Source organism: Pipistrellus hanaki (genome assembly GCF_964339955.1).
Source record: "Pipistrellus hanaki genome assembly, chromosome: 21".
Lineage (NCBI taxonomy): Eukaryota > Metazoa > Chordata > Mammalia > Chiroptera > Vespertilionidae > Pipistrellus > Pipistrellus hanaki.
Window position 1 is genome coordinate 6,095,422 of NC_140523.1, and position 17,673 is coordinate 6,113,094.

Sequence of the window (17,673 nt, forward strand, 5' to 3'; positions counted from 1 at the left end):
ATTTTGCACATACTTTTCATGAATCTTTAAGACCCGGTGAACTATAGGGATCTCTCTTCCTTCTATTCTAAAAACGACGATTTCTCCCACGCGTATGGGATCCTCAACTCGATTTGTCAGAAAGAGAAGGTCTCCTCTATGAAACGCAGGTTCCATGCTGCCACTGGGAGGGACAGAGAAAAGCTGAGGTTAAATTTACTTTCAAAATTAGATGGTCAACAAAATAATCTCAAGTGTCACCTTGGAAATATACTCAATACCTTCACAAGTATATTGACAACATAAATGCATATCATTCTGAAAATATGGTTTCACCAAAACCGGTGTGGCTCAGTGGACAGAGCGTCGGCCTGTGGACTGAAAGGTCCCAGGTTTGATTCCGGTCAAGGGCATGTACCTTGGTTGCGGGCACATCCCCAATAGGGGGCGTGCAAGAGGCAGCTGATGGATGTTTCTCTCTCATCGATGTTTCTAACTCTCTATCCCTCTCTCCCTCTGTAAAAAAAATCAATAAAATATATTTAAAAAAAATATATGGTTTTCTCAGACTAAGGAGTTATATTAAAGATTTCTTTAGTTGTTAGCATTTATTAACTACTGTATTTTCCGGCGAATAAGACGACCCCCTAATTTTACAGTTAAAACATAGGTTTAGGCCTATATTCGCTGTATAAGACTACCCCCCACTTCAAAGAAAAGACTTACTTTGCCGTCAAGATCTGCAGGAAATTTTTGTGCAATTTTGGTCTTTTGCCCCCGATTTTCGGTTGACTTTTTTTCGTTTCAAAAGTCGTCTTATACGCTGGAAAATACGGTACTCCTATTTCAAGCATTACTATTCAAAGGAGCTGAAATCTTTGAAAAGGGCAATGCTACGGATTCTTTAACCTTTTAAAATTTCAAGCGACTAACAGAATGAACTTTATAATCACCGCTCTTATCCTCCCTTCTTCTGCAAACAATAAACATATTCAAATATTCAAATGAGAGCTGGGTCATCTTCCCCTGCCATTTATGAAGTTACAGACCAAGATGACCTTATGATTTCAAACCACGAAGAAGGAAGAAGAGCTCAAGTCAAAGAACAGTCAGTTACCGAGATAATGCCTGTGGTATCAACTTATTTATTTTAAAAAGAAAAACAAGAGAGGAAACCAAGGCTAAGAGAAGAGATCTTTTGCCTAAGAATTTCATAAATGAGCAAAGCATTCAATTCCATGATAATCCCCAGTACGATATATATATATATATATGTCCTAAAATACGTGCACTCATTAAGGAACCTTTTCTTTCTATGAGGAAGAAGGCAATCAGTATTATTTTCGGAAACTCAAGCTCCAGTTTGCCATCATAATAATAGATTTAGTAAGAAGAAAATGGATATAGAGGGGATAAAAATCAAGACAGTCTTCTGTCTGAAGACTCTGGACTCTCTATAGGAGACAGACTGAGGCTTAGGGAGGTATACATCAAGGAAATGATAAAGGAGAGATATGAAACAAGGGAGTCCAACGAAATCCACTCTCACTGTGCCAAACTGCCTCTGAGCAACTCTAGAAATTTAAGCAGGAAGTACTGTAATAATATTTGCACTTAAGAACCATCACTTCAGAAGCTTTGGATATACACAAGTCATTCAAATATTTATTGAATTAATTAGAATGGACGAGAAGGTAGAAAAGGAAACCAGTTGTCCAGGCTATTACTTATAGTGGAACATTTTGCAAATATTAAAAGTCTTATTTAGCCCTGGCAAGTTTGGCTCAATGGATAGAGCGTCAGTCTGCGGACTGAAAGGTCCCAGGTTTGATTCTGGCTAAGGGCACATGCCTGGGTTGCAGACTACTTGATACCCAGTAGAGGGTGTGCAAGAGGTAGCCAATCAATGATTCTCTCATCGTTGATGTTTCTGTCCCCCTCTCCCTCTCTAAAATCAATAATATATATTTTCTTTTTAAAAAAATATTTTTATTGATTTTTTACAGAGAGGAAGAGAAAGGGATAGAGAGCTAGAAACATCGATGAGAGAAAATAATCAACCAGCTGCCTCTTGCACATCCCCAGTGGTGTGCCCGCAATCAAGGTACATGCCCTTGACCGGAATCAAACCTGGGACACTTGAGTCCGCAGGCCGACGCTCTATAAACTGAGCCAAACCGGTTTTGGCAAAATATATTTTCTTAAAAAAAAGTTTTATTTAAAAAACAGACAAAAGAATGAGGATAACAATACAGAGAAAAGGATGTATATACGGAATTACGTACCTCAATTATATAAGAAATAATACAGGAAAAAAGAGACCAGAGTGTGAACAATTACATCCCAGAACTATGGGTGACTTAGTTTCAGCTACATTTTTGTGTGTGTGTTTTCAATATTTCATATAATGAAAATATACTCACTTTTTTACTGATTAAAAAAGCAGGTTTTTGAAAGGTCACCGCAACAGCCAAGGCTGCTGAGGAGGAAATGATGAAGGCTGGAAATAGAACAGCAGCAGGGGGGCGACTATAAAGGGAAGGACAGAGATCAGGAAAAGAAAGAACTTGATGGCCAGCTGGATATGACAGAATGACTCCTAGGTTCCAACGCTGGCAACTGAGTAGATGACAGAGATAGTCACAGAAAAATGAGGAGAAAGGACAGGGTTGTGAGAAAAAATGAACTTCACTTTTCTTTTTTTTCTTTAAAAAAAATGTATTTTATTGATTTTTTATAGAGAGGAAGAGAGAGGGATAGAGTTAGAAACATCGATGAGAGAGAATCATTGATCAGCTGCCTCCTGCACACCCCCTACCGGGGATGTGCCCGCAACCAAGGTACATGCCCTTGACCGGAATCGAACCCGGGACCTTTCAGTCCGCAGACCGACGCTCTATCCACTGAGCCAAACCGGCCTTGGCGAACTTCAGTTTTCATTACATGGCATTTCAGGTGCCAGGTGCAAATGTCCAGTGTGAGGTGAAAACAGTCTAGATTAAGGTGACCAGAAGTCCCGATTTTTAACAATTTGTCCCGCATCCCGTGACGTTTAAAAAAGTCCAAAAGATTTAGAAGATTCTTTCCAAAAATCGGGACTTTTTTAAAACACCGCGGGACTCGGGACAAATTGTTAAGAATCGGGACGTCTGGTTACCTGTCTAGATAGCAGTGAAGAAAGATAGATGAGAAACAGATTTAAAAGTTCAGCTATAGGTGACAATTAAACAGATAAAAGTATGCAGTGAGGGGACCATTAAAGAAAGAAACCAGCCGAAACAGGTTTGGTTCAGTGGACAGAGCTTCGGCCTACGGACTGAAAGGTCCCAGGTTCCATTCCGGACAAGGGCATGTACCTTGGTTGCAGGCACATCCCCAGTAGGCAGGTGATCGATGTTTCTCTCTCATCCATGTTTCTAACTCTCTATCCCTCTTCCTTCCTCTCTGTAAAAAATCAATAAAATATATATTAAAAAAGAAAAAAAAAAAGAAAAAAGAAAAAGAAACCAGGGGAGCCCGGCTGGGCGGCTCAGTTGGTTGAGCATCAACCTGTCCACTGTAAGGTGTTTGTTCAATTCCCAGTCAGGACACAGACCTGGTCTGATCCCCGTTTGTGTGTGTGTGTATGTGTGTGTGTGTATGTGTGTGTGTGTTGAGGCAACTGATCAATGTTTCTCACATTGACGATTCTCTCTCTTCCTTGCTGTCTAAAATCAGTAAAAATATATTCTTAGGTGAGGCTTTAAAAAAGAAAAAAAGAAAGAAACCAGGGGAAACTTTTATTTACTTTTATTACATTTTTATCAATTTTAGAGATAGAGAGGGAAGAGAAAGAAAAATCGATTTGTTATTCCAGTTATTCATTGGATGATTCTCGTTATGTGCCTTGATCAAGAATAGAACTCACAACCTTGCTATATTGGGATGATGCTCTAACAGTTGAGCAACCTGGCCAGGGCCAGGGAAAAGGTTTTAAACATTAAATAAATTATTAATAACCTTCTTAATATTATTTGATTAAACTATATTGTTAAACATAAATATCAATCATGAATAATTTTATAAAACATTACATATAAACGACTGAAATTTTTAAAAAAATATATTTTATTGATATTTTACAGAGAGGAAGGGAGAGAGACAAAGAGTTAGAAACATTGATGAGAGAGAAACATCGACCAGATGCCTCCTGCACACCCCCCACTGGGGATGTGCCCGCAACCAAGGTACATGCCCTTGACCGGAACTGAACCCGGGACCCCTCAGTCCGCAGGCCGACGCTCTATCCACTGAGCCAAACAGGTTTCGGCACGACTGAAATATTTTAAAATTTGCTTCAGCTCTCTAAAGAGAAAAGTTTTGATGTTCCCTGAAACGTCAATAAAATAATAAGCATTTGTCTTTATCTCTAATGGCTTCACAAAGATCCTAAAAGTGGATTCTCAGCCCTGATTGGTGTGGCTCAGTAGATGGACCGTCGGCCTGCAGACTGAAAGGTCCCGGGTTCAATTCGGTCAAAGGCATGTATCTTGGTTGCGGGCACATCCCCGGTGGGGGGTGTGCAGGAGGCAGCTGGTCAACGTTTCTCTCTCACCGATGTTTCTCTCTATCCCTCTCCCTTTCCCTCCTTTCTGTAAAAAAAAATCAATAAAATATATATAAAAAAGTAAAAAAGAGAAGGCATCAGTATATTCAAGATCCCTGAAATCTATTTAGAAGTGATATTTAAAGGTCAGCAGGAAACAAGGAAATAATTAGCGATGCTTCTGCACCGACAATGAGAATATCTTGCAGAAAAACAATTCCTTTGGACATGATACATAATCTAGCAAACTAACAGCTAAATACCAGCTTAATGTATCAAAGTGAAGAGCAAGAAGACAGAAGAGCCGAAACCCGTTTGGCTCAGTGGATAGAGCGTCGGCCTGCGGACTGAAAGGTCCCAGGTTCCATTCCGGTCAAGGGCTTGTACCTAGGTTGCGGGCACATCCCCAGGGGTGTGTGTGTGTGTGTGTGTGTGTGTGTGTGTGTGTGTGTGTGCAAGAGGCAGCTGACAGATGTTTCTCTCACACATCGATGTTTCTAACTCTCTATCTCTCTCCCTTCCTCTCTGTAAGAAATCAATAAAAAATATACAAAAAAAAAAACAAAAAAAAAAGACAGAAGAACTGCAGAAAAATAAAGTACATTGAAACACTTTCTTGAGAGTTGTGCTGAAAACAAAGCTCACATAGTAAATGTTTTGTGGAGAGGTCAGAAGCCCTTTGTGTCTGAATATGGAGTGTCTAACATGATGAGAATGTCTCACAATTTAGACACAGTAATTTTCTTCTAGGCCCTCTTCCCGGAAGTAGTTTCTAGAGGAATGATACAAGAATTACTCAATGTCTCGATATTTCTCCCAAGCAATGCCATGCCTTGGAAAGGAAAATCATTACCTGAGCACCACTACAATCGGACTTTCACTTCCGGTTATGACCATGAGCCCCTTCCAGATCATTAGTGCTGAGGAGACAATCATTCCAAAATTTAGGACTTGGTAATACAGCTGTAAGGACAAAGGAGAAGAGATTAGATCTATGACGATCCCCTCCTGGGAAAGAGCAGAGAGTAGTATCAATTTAAAGGTTTCAAGTAGCCCTAACCGGTGTGGTTCAGTGGATAGAGCGTCGGTCAGCGGACTGAAAGGTCCCGGGTTCGATTCCGGTCAAGGGCATGTACCTTGGTTGTGGGCACATCCTCAGAGGGGGGTGTGCAAGAGGCAGCTGATCGATGATTCTCTCTCATTGATGTTTCTAACTCTTTATATTCCACTCTCTTTCTCTCTGTAAAAAATCAATAAAATATATTTTTTAAAAATGACTTAAAAATATATATATATATATATATATATATATAATATATAAATAAATAAAGGTTTCAAGTAGCCCTATCACAGCAGCTAAAGTTCCAAGAATCTGTAAAACTCTGTAATAATTACACAATCAGCCTTCTCTCTCTCACCCCAAGTACCTGCTCCATTTTGTTGACTAAAATAGGTTACATATATATAACTTATTCTTTTCAGAACCTTTCACATAAGTTATTTCATTTGTACTTTCACAATCTTTCAGCTTAAATTCAATCACATTCATGATACATACCAGCCAACAGTGACAAACTGGTTCCTCTTTTTTAATACTTTTTTATTGATTTTTTTACAGAGAGGGAAGGAGAGGGACAGAAAGCTAGAAACATCCATGAGAGAGAAACATCGAACAGCTGCCTCCTGCACACCCCCTACCGGGGATGTGCCCGCAATCAAAGTACAAGTCCTTGACCGGAATCGAACCTCGGACCCTTCAGTCTGCAGACAGACGCTCTATCCACTGAGCCAAACCAGTTTTGGCGACAAACTGGTTCTTTTGAACTCCTCTAGTATTCACTTATCTACGATATTTATCCCTTGATAATCACGGGCTGTGCAATGACATTTAATCTCACCCCTCATTTTACAGTTGAGGAAATTTAGTCTCAGAAAGAGGAAGTGACTTCCCCAAAGTCATATAACTTGTCAGTCACATAGTGAGGACTTGAAGGCCAGCTTTCTTTTTCTTTCTTTCTTTTTTCTTTCTTTCTTTCCTTCTTTCTTTCTTTCTTATTTTTTTTAAAAAAAAAAATATTTTATTGATTTTTCCTACAGAGAGGAAAGGAGAGAGATAGAGAGCTAGAAACGTCGATGAGAGAGATACATCGACCAGCTGCCTCTTGCACACCCCCTACCGGGGATGTGCCCGCAACCAATGTACATGCCCTTGACCGGAATCGAACCTGGGACCTTTTAGTCCACAGACCGACGCTCTACCGCTAAGCCAAACCGGTTTCGGCCTTCTTTCTTTCTTAATACCTTTGCACTACTTGACAAATTGTAAAATCCTATGACTTGAATAAGCAGACGCAATACGAGAGAGGCATTAAAAATGAGGGAAATAATATGAGCTGATTGTGTTGGTGTAAAGCTGTATAATGGGTAAAAGTAGAGAGGATGCCCTGGCCGGTGTGGCTCAGTGGATAGAGCGTCGGTCTGTGGACTGAAAGGTCCCAGGTTCAATTCTGGTCAAGGGCATGTACCTTGGTTTCGGGCACATCCCTACTAAGTGGTTTCTAACTCTCTCTCCCTCTCCCTTCCTCTCTGTAAAAAGTCAATATATTAAAAAAAAAAAAAAAAAAAAAAAAGTAGAGAGGATGACTGGACACAGTGGCAGATGGTTTAAGAAATGAAAAGATGGTGCTGGAGAGTTCTGGGAGAATCTGAAAAAGCATATTATTAAGCTCAGATTAAAGACAACCTTGAAAATGTGAAACTGAAAAGACATTCATAAGATGCTTTCAAGTGAAAAAACAAAAATTTCAAAAATATGTACAATGTCGCCGAAACTGGTTTGGCTCAGTGGCAGAGCGTCGGCCTGCGGACTGAAAGGTCCCAGGTTCGATTCCGGTCAAGGGCATGTACCTTGGTTGCGGATGCATCCCTGGTGGGGGGTGTGCAAGAGGCAGCTGGTCGATGTTTCTTTCCCATTGATGTTTCTAGCTCTCTATCCCTCTCCCTTCCTCTCTGTAGAAAATATGTACAATGTAAGTTCCCTTTTGTTATTTTTAAAATATATGTGGCATGTGAACAATCCATAAGACAATTGTAGTCTGAAAATCCAGTATTGTGGAAATAAACAAGGGAAACTGTTGTAGATTTAAAATAACTAAGGAGATATAACCAAAGGACAGAAAATTCAGCAAAATAAAAGTGACGGTAACTTTAAATACTATCATTTAACAGGCCATAACCTGAAAGTTATGTACTGTTCATTTTTATCTATTATAGTTATCAAACATATCAATTATATTTCTATTCTTCTAAGAGATGTCTGAAGTTCAACATACAGGATATTTTCATAGAAGTCAGACTTCCTGCAATTTAAAAAATATATATATTTTATTGATTTTTTTACAGAGAGGAAGGGAGAGGGACAGAGAGTTAGAAACATCGATGAGAGAGAAACATCAATCAGCTGCCCCCTGCACACGCCCTACTCGGGACGTGCCTGCAACCAAGGTCCATGCCCTTGACCGGAATCGAACTCGGGACCTTTCAGTCCGCAGGCTGACGCTCTATCCACTGAGCCACACAGGTTTTGGCGACTTCCTGCAATTTTAAGCAAAGACAGAAGTGACCATGGAAGCAAAATGTGTCAGAGCTACAAAAGAGCAGTTGACCCGCTCTGGGTGGCATTGCTCAGTGGTTAGAGCGGCAGCCTGTGCACCCAAGGGCTGTGGTTCAATTCTGGTCAAGGGCACTCAAAGGGCATGTGCTACCTGGGTTGCAGGTCTGATCCCTGGCTCACGTCAGGGTGCGTGTGGGAGGCAAACCAATTGAAGTGTCACATCATTATATGTTCTTCCCTCTCCCCCCCACTTCCCTTTCAGGCTCTCTAAAAACCATTGGAAAAAATATCTTCACTCCTATGGTGAGGATAAAAAAAATAAAATAAAATAAACTAGCAGTTGGCCTAAAGTCTTATCTTAGGCCCTCAAACTAACAGACTCATAGGCCATAACCCCAATCTCCCTGCCTTCTAACTCTCAGAAGAAGCATAATATCAGTAACAGTAACACAAGTCTCATTTAAAAAAAAAAATCCGTTAAGACTGCTTTATAATCTGACAAATGAAAACATATCTATTCATTACACAGGTTACAGTGGCTTCATTCATAATAGCCTCATATTGGTAAAAACAAACAAACAGACAAATGTCCATCAACAGTGAACGCACTGCAATATTTCCACACACTAGGATACTGTTCAGCAAGAGAAAGAATGAACTACTGATACGTACAACACAGATGAATCTCAAAAGTATGATGTTTAGGCCAAGATGGAGTTAACAGGGACCAGTTACCTCCCTGAACTAAGCAATTGGACAAAACAGATGAAACAAAGGGTCTCAGACGTTGAACATGGGGCTGCATCCACGTAGCACAGGACTGTGATTGCTTAGAAAGGAAGAACTTGCCACAACGGACAGACTGGAGAGTTTCTAGAACAGGACAAAGGGGAATGCAGACAGCCTGGAGAGTGGCAGGAAGAGGGAGGAGAAAGAACTGGGAGTTGAGGAGGCAAAGGGAGCTAGAGACCTGGGGTAGGATGGAAATGAGCACCACACAAAGGTCTGCAGAGGATCTCTGCTCAAGTCCTCGGCAGAAAGACGACCAGCAACGATCAGCACGTGCCTCTGAAGGAATTACTAAGGATGCAAAAGAACCGTCTAAAGGGGAACATGGAACAATTCTCAGCGCTCATATGGTACAGGAATTAGCTTGAGCTCTTGAAATAACAGCAGATTTCTTGAAAGTAGTAAGAAAAACAACAACTATCAACCTAAAATTCTATACCCGGAGAAATTTCTTGCAAAAATGAAGGCAGCCGAAACCAGTTTGGCTCAGTGGTAGAGCGTTGGTCTGCGGACTGAAAGGTCCCAGGTTCGATTCCGGTCAAGGGGGCACATCCCCGGTAGGGGGTGTGCAAGAGGCAACTAGTCGATGTTTCTCTCTCATCGACGTTTCTAGGTCTCTATCTCTCTCCCTTCCTCTCTGTAAAAAAATCAATAAAATATATTTTAAAAAAATTAAAAAATGAAGACAATGTCCTGGCCAGTTCTGCTCAGCGGATAGAGCATTGGCCTGTAGACTGAAAGGTTCCAGGTTCGATCCTGGCCAAGGGCCCGCACTTCTGTTGCAGGCTTGATCAATTCCCAGCCCTGCTCAGGTGCAGGTGGAAGGCAACCAATTGACATCTCTCTCTTTCCCCACACTTCCATTCTCTCTAAAAATCAATGGAAAAATATCCTCGGGTGAGGATTAACAGACAAACAAAAAGAAAAGCAAGGGGGGATGAGTGAGGGATAGAAGGGGTCAATGCGGGGGAAAGCATCTGTAATATATTCAAAATAGAGATTAAAAAAAAAAACACACGAAGGCAAGCCCTCGCCAGGATGGCTGTTCGTTGGGTGTTGTCCTGTGCATCTAAAGGTTGTGGGTATGGACTCCCAATCAGGGCACAAACCCAGGTTTCAGGCCTGATCCCAGATACCAGGCATGAAGGAAGCAACAGATCAATGGTTCCCTCTCACATCAACGTTTCTCTTTCTCTCCCCCTCTTTCTCTCTCATTAAAAATCAATTAAAAAAAACCTTTTCAAAGAATGGAGACATGCCTAGCCAGCATGGCTCAGTGGTTGAGTGTTGACCTATGAACCAGGAGGTCACGGTTCGATTCCAGGTCAGGGCACATGAGCAAGTTGTAGGCTAAATCTCCAGTGGGGGTGTGTGTGTGTGAAGGAGGCAGCCAATCAATGATTCTGTCTCATCATTGATGTTACTCCCTCTCCCTCTTTGGAATCAATAAAAGCATATTAAAAAAAAAATGGAGACAAAATTAAACCTTTTCCAAAGGCACAAAAACTCAAATATAATTCATCACAAACATACCTACAATTATGAAAAAAAGTTTTTAAAAGTTCTCCAAGCAAAATGAAAACACCAAATGAAATCTGGATTTACACACAGAAATGAAGCACACTAGATATAGTATATGTTGGTAAACATGCTTTTTTTCTTATTTAAAATCTGTGAGGGTAAAAAAAAAATAAAAAATTAAAAGGTTGTGGGAGATACCTAATGTACACAGAGGGAATTTTAAAGCAATAAAGGCTTCAAATTATATGTTGTGTTTTTGTTTACACTCAGTTCCAATATTTTGTAATTTCCCTTGCGATTCTCCTTTGACCTGTGGGTTATTTAGAAATACACTGTTTAATTTACAAATATTTATAGCTTTCCCAAAGTAAACCTCTATCTTAAAACACTAGGAAAAGCAAATGAAACCCAAAATAATTCACAGAAAAGAAATACTGTTAAAAAAAAAAAAAAAAAGAAGAGAACCCTAGCCAGTTTGGCTCAGTGGACAGAGCATTGGCTTGTGGACCAAAGGGTCCTGGGTTCGATTCCAGTCAAGGGCACATGCCTTGGTTGCAGACTCCAGCCCTGGTCAAGGGCATGCGGGCGGCAACCAATCAATGTGTCTCATATCAGTGCTTCTCTGTCTCTCCCTCTTCCTTCCACTCTCTCTAAAATTCAATAGAAAAAATATACTTGAGGGGAAAAAAAAAAAAAGAAATAATGAAACAAAAGACAGAAAACAAAAAGAAAAACAATCAAACAAAAAATGGTCCCTCTGCCGAAACCGGTGTGGCTCAGTGGATAGAGCGTTGGCCTGCAGACTGAAAGGTCCAGGGTTCGATTCCGGTCAAAGGCTCATCGATGTTTCTGACTCTATTCCTCTCCCTTCCTCTCTGTAAAAAAAAGTCAATAAAATATATTTAAAAAAATTATATTTTAGAGGGGAAAAAAAGAGTTCTCTAGATGCTGAGCAGATAAAGGATTGACTATAGTTTTATACTTTGCCAACTTGGCTAACAAAGCTGAACTAGTTTTCCCCAACCCCCTTCCCTGGTTCGGGTTGGTTGGCCAAAAAGAGAAATCTGACCAAAATCTAGAAAGTGAAAAGGGAACCAACTGCTATTTTGTTGAAGTTAACTGTGGTTGATGTGGTAAGAGACATCATTAAGGGCCTGGCAGAATCCAGCTTGTCCTCACTCTCCCCTACCCCATGGCCAGCGCATCTGTCTAAACGAGACCGGTGTAGAGTCAACACATCCGTATGTTTCATCTCCTCCCCTTTGGTGTGGTCCCACTCCATCAGGAAGATTTGAAATTCTGCCCAATTCCAAGGCAAGCATGGGTTTGTCTACCCATAACAGGGCTTCCGTCCAAACGGGTTTGGCCCAGTGGATAGAGCGTCGGCCTGCGGACTGAAGGGTCCCAGGTTCGATTCCGGTCGGGGGCATGTGGCCTGGTTGCGGGCACATCCCCAGTAGGTGGTGTGCAAGAGGCAGCTAATTGATGATTCTCTCTCATCGATGTTTCTAACTCTATCCCTCTCTATTCCTCTCTGTAAAAAATCAATAAAATATATATATAAAAAAACATTAAAAAAACACAAATAAATACATAACAGGGCTTCAGAAGAGGTAGTTAGTGATATTTTTCTTTTCTTAAAAAAAAATTTTTTTTTTATTGGTTTTTTTACAGAGAGGGAGAAGGATAGAGGGTTAGAAACATCAAGAGAGAAAGAGAGAAACATCAACCAGCTGCCTCTTGCACACCCCCACCGGGGATGTGCCCGCAACCAATGTACATGCCCTTGACCGGAATCGAACCAGGGACCTTTCAGTCTGCAGGCCGATGCTCTATCCACTGAGCCAAACCGGTTTCGGCTAGTGATATTTTTCTGATTCTCCACTTCTCAGTTTGAGACTCTTACTTATCGAGCTCCTCCCACAATTGTGTAAGATCTTAGGCCTATAATAAATCCCCAAATTCCCCAATATTTATAGTGGTGCTGCTTCCTGGACTAAACCCTGACCAATGGACCATGTTCCCCAGACAACACTTTCTGCCCCTGCGGATATCTTGTTTGGATACCCTAGCTCACCTCCTTCCTTCAAGTCAGAAAAGAGAACTTTTGGGAGAGACGTTATAATCACCATTTCTGTTTATGTTGTATCTTCATTGTTGTAGGTCTGTGCCATCTAGCCATGGAAATGAAGAATCATGCTTGTCTTTATGACCATGGAGAGGATATGATGAAGGAAAAAAAAAAAAACTCACTAAAAAATATGACATGTTGGCTCTGGCTGGGTAGCTCAGTGGTTGGAGTGTTGTCCCATTCACCACACAGGTGGCAGGTTCAATTCTCAATCAGCTATGTACAGGAGGCAACTAATAGGTTTCTCTCTCTTCCTCCCTTTCTAAGCACAATTTATGTATATGTGGATACACACATATACATACACACATACACATACATACACACACACACACACACATCTTGAATGAGCATTTTAAAAATTTGTATAATTAAATTACATTACAAATAAAGGTAAGCCGAAACTGGTTTGGCTCAGTGGACAGAATGTCGGCCTGCAGACTGAAAGGTCCCGGGTTCGATTCGGTCAAGGGTATGTACATTGGTTGCGGGCACATCCTCAGTATATAATAAAAGCCTAATATGCTAAGTGTCTGGTTGTCCCATCATCTGTTCAACCAATCCAAGCATAATATGCTAATGATATGCTAAGGCCACTTAACTGCTCGCTATGATGTGCACTAACCACCAGGGGGCAGATGCTCCAACTGGTAGGACAGCTTGCTGCTGAGGTTCGGCATATTGATCAGGACTGAGCGAGACCGGAACTGAGCGAGAAGGGCTAGACATGATGTGGAGCCCTCCCACAGCCCCTCCCCAGCTGGCCAACCTCCCTCAGCATCCCTCCCTGCCCCAATCGTGCACTGGTGGGGTCCCGTGGCCTGGCCTGTGCCCTCTCACAATCTGGGGCCCCTCAGGGGATGTCGGAGAGCCAGTTTCGGTCCGATCCCACAGGTCAGACGGACGGACACCACTGGTGCACAAATTCATGCACCGGGCCCCTAGTATTACATAAAATAAACAAGTCTTGAGTGAGGAAGGTATTCAAAATCAATTATAACTCAAAGCTCAAAAGAATACATACTCTGTGATTCTATTTATATAAAATGCAAACCCATCTATAATGACAAAAAGCAAATCCTCATGGTTGCCAAGTGCTAGAGGAGAGACGAACTACAAAGGGGCACAGGGATCTTGTATGGGATAGAATGCTCTATTATCTTTTTTTAAATTTTTTTTTTATTTTTTAAATACATTTTATTGATTTTGTACAGATAGGAAGGGAGAGAGATAGAGAGTTAGAAACATCGATCAGCTGCCTCTTGCACACCCCCTACTGGGGATATGCCCGCAACCAAGGTACATGCCCTTGACCGGAATCGAATCCGGGACCTTGCAGTCCCCAAGCCGACGCTCTATCCATTGAGCCAAACCGGTTTTGGCTAGAATGCTCTATTATCTTGACTGTGATGGGTGTATGTAGCTGCAGGAACTTATAAAATAATACACTTAAATGGGTGGGGTTCATTGTACTCAAGTATTCCTCTATGAACCTTAGGGGTAAAAATAGAGTTATAATTCAAACATATTAACCAGACGTTTGATATGTATTTAGGTGTAAATGAAAAAGTTATGCAGCCGGACCAGTTTGGCTCAGTGGATAGAGCGTCGGTCTGCGGACTGAAGGGTCCCGAGTTCGATTCCGGTCAAGGGCATGTGCCTTGGTTGCCGGCACGTCCCCGGTAGGGGCTGTGCAAGAGGCAGCTGATTGATGTTTCTAACTCTCTATCCCTCTCTCTTCCTCTCTGCAAAAAATCAATAAAATATATTAAAAAAAAAAAAAAAAGTTATGCAATTGCAGCAATTTTAGAGAAGCAAAAAACCAAACTTACAGTTTCCTCTTTTCATGTGATGAGCTCAGTATCTATAAACGCTATCAATTCTTTTTCCCAGAAGTTATGTACAGGCAAAAACCTCACTTCGTTATTTTCCCTCACCCCATTCCCACACTATCCTATTCCTCCCATTTTCTCCTCACCACCACTGGGAAGGTGTTCATTTTCTTTCTTTCTTTTTTAATACATTTTTATTGATTTTTTACAGAGAGGATGGGAGAGGGACAGAGAGCCAGAAACATCAATGAGAGAGAAACATAGATCAGCCGCCTCCTGCACACCTCCCACTGGGGATATGCCTGCAGAATCGAACCTGAGACCTTTCACTCCGCAGGCCAACGCTCCATCTACTGAGCCAAACCGGTTTCGGCTGGTGTTCATTTTCTTAATCTCAGTAATGGGAAGAACATTACCTACCTCATATGCATATATAACACTTTACACATAGCAAAACAGCCTTAACTATTTTCTACACATTTATGCTCATTGAAGGCAGAGTCTGTCATGTATCTCTGCATTTCTCTCATTGTATTTAGCATAAGGTACAATAAACAGTAGCCCCCAAATAAGTACTTCTTTGGAGAAATGTCTGTAGTACCCAGAAATTCAATATAAGGGAGAATCTAAAGAGTTATATTCAAGACATAAATGTCCTGTGCAATTTGAAAAGAATGATCAATTATGACCGAAGGAATTAAGAAGCATATCTGAGAGACGGTGACACTGAGCTAGCTAAAATCCGAAGGGATGCCAAAACTGGTTTGGCTCAGTGGATAGAGCATCTGCCTGCCGACTGAAGGGTCCCAGGTTCGATTCCGGTCAAGGGCATGTACCGTGGTTGCGGGCATATCCCCAGTAGGAGGTGTGCAGGAGGCAGCTGATCGATGTTTCTCTCTCATCGATGTTTCTAGCTCTCTACCCCTCTCTCTTCCTCTCTGTAAAAAACCAATAAAATATATTTAAAAAAAATAAAATAAAATCTGAAGGGGTCTAAGAGAAGGTTGCATGTCTACTTCCCTAATCGGTATTGCTAAAGACTGCAAAATACAAGTCCAAGAGAAAAACCTTTAATAGCGACATCAGGATAATTCTCAATAGTCAAACACTGTCAAAAGGCCCGAGGCAAGCAAACTGGGCTCTCCAGACAGACACGCGGTGCAGAAGATGAAAAGGAGCAACCATACATAACGACTGCACAACCAATACCACCTGACATGCGATCTAGAAGCTCAAGACGGAGTAAGATTTAAGGGCAGCCGAAACCGGTTTGGCTCAGTGGACAGAGTGTTGGCCTGCGGACTGAAGGGTCCCTGGTTCGATTCCAGTCAAGGGCATGTGCCTTGGTTGTGGGCATATCCCTAGTTAGGGGTGTGTAGGAGGCAGCTGATCAATGATTCTCTCTCATCGACGTTTCTAACTCTCTATCCCTCTCTCTTCCTCTCTGTGAAAAATCAATAAAATATATATTTTTTAAAAAAGATTTAAGGGCAAAATCAGGAGATCAGAATATCAAGATCCCTGTGCCACACTACTATGGGGCGTTATGGGATGCCCGGGGATTCTGAGGGGTGCCACCTTCATGCCACACGGACTCGAGGGCAAGGACAGCAACTGTCCCAACTTCAAGTCAGACGTGGTCCAAGGAAAAGTCAGTGCGGGCCACTGGGGGCCAACATATCAGCCGGGCTGTGAGCTGCTGAAAGAAGCGAGGCGGCTTCTGTGGGGCCTACAACCGCCTCTCCCAGCATCCCGGCGGCAGGGGACTGCTACATCTAGCTTCTGGGTTGCATGGGAGTCGCTGCGATGGGAGAAACCCCGAGTTTGCCGCCATCCGCGAGGAGCAACCCCGACTCCCACTGACAACGCGCCCTCGGGTCTCAGCCTCACTGGGAGGGATGGAAGGGGAAGACCGGCTTCCCGCGCCACCCTCCAGCAAGCCCCGAATTAACTAGGAGCTAATAATAATAATAATAATAATAGTAATGGGGGGCGAACCAAGCGACCTCTGGCCTCAGACTCCACCAAAGAGATGGTTCAGGCATCAGCCCGGCTCCGGGGCTCCGGGGCCCAGGGGCCCCGCAGGACCCGCAATGGAAGCGTCGAAGGGCCGAGAGGAGCCCAGGGAAAAAGCCGGGCGTCCAGCCTCACCTGCCGCTTGTTCATCCGCCGCACATCGTCCAAAAAGTCTAGAGACAGCATGGTGAGGACGTGCCGGTGACGAGGACACCGGCAGCAGAAGAGGCGCGAAGTGGCCGGCGGGTGGAACGGACCGATGCCGGCTAGAGCTCGCACTGGAAAGGACTCGGGGCGCCCTCACTTCCGCTTCCGGGGCGGCAACAGGCGCGGCCCGCCCCTTCGCTCGCCGCGAAGAGTGGACCAAAGGGCTCGCGACCGGCTTGATCCACCCTTCCGGCCTGGCCTCGCTGTAGGAGGGCTCGCCCACGCCGGACCTCGTCGGCTGAAAACCGGCCGGGGCCCGCTGCCCCGCTCGGCCTCGCGGCCCCGTCGTGGAGGCTACGAACCCGGGGTGAGAAAGGAAGCCGCCTTGCGACTTCCGGGGGGCGGGCTCTCGTGCTTGTCTGGCCAATGGGAAGCCGCGTCCCCGGCGGCTGCGGGCAGAAGCGGCCGCTGAGTGGCCAGAGCGGTTAAGCCCCCTCGCCCGGGTCGGGTGTGGCACTAGACGTGCGGCCCGGCCGTGTGGTGTCAAGGGGGGCGGGTTTCCGGAAAACTGACAGCTGAGATGGTTTCAATGTGTGCTTTTCTGTAAAGGTGGAGGATGCGAGAGACTTTGAAAGCACACCTGCACTGCTGGTGGGAATGCAGACTGGTGCAGCCACTGTGGAGAACAGTATGGAGTTTCCTCAAAAAACTGAAAGTAGCCGAAACTGGTGTTGCTCAGTGGATAGAGCGTCGGCCTGCGGACTGAAAAGTCCCAGGTTCAATTCCAGTCAAGGGCATATACCTTGATTGCGGGCACATCCCCAGTGGGGGGTGTGCAGGAGGCAGCTGATCGATGATTCTCTCTCATCAATGTTTCTAACTCTGTATCCCTCTCTCTTCCTCTCTGTAAGAAAAAGTCAATAAAATATATTAAAACAAAACAAAACAAACTGAAAGTGGAACTCCCATTTGACCCAGTGATCTCACTTCTAAGAATATATCTCATAAAACTAGAAACACCAATTAGAAAGGATATATGCACCCCTATGTTCATAGCAGC

At 43.1% G+C, this 17,673-nt stretch overlaps 1 protein-coding gene across 1 annotated transcript in view; it reads right to left on the reverse strand.

Annotated features, from left to right (window-relative positions):
• The window catches only part of SEC11A (SEC11 homolog A, signal peptidase complex subunit), a 30,343-nt gene extending 13,332 nt beyond the window's left edge, over nucleotides 1–17,011 (reverse strand). The window contains exons 1-3 of the mRNA XM_084869318.1: nucleotides 16,602–17,011; nucleotides 5,418–5,527; nucleotides 14–163 (exon numbers count right to left, since the gene is read on the reverse strand). Coding sequence (XP_084725444.1) covers nucleotides 14–163; nucleotides 5,418–5,527; nucleotides 16,602–16,652 — 311 coding nt within the window. The 5' untranslated portion in view covers nucleotides 16,653–17,011. The remainder of the gene's footprint in view (nucleotides 1–13; nucleotides 164–5,417; nucleotides 5,528–16,601) is intronic.
• Between the last annotated feature and the right edge of the window lie 662 nt (nucleotides 17,012–17,673).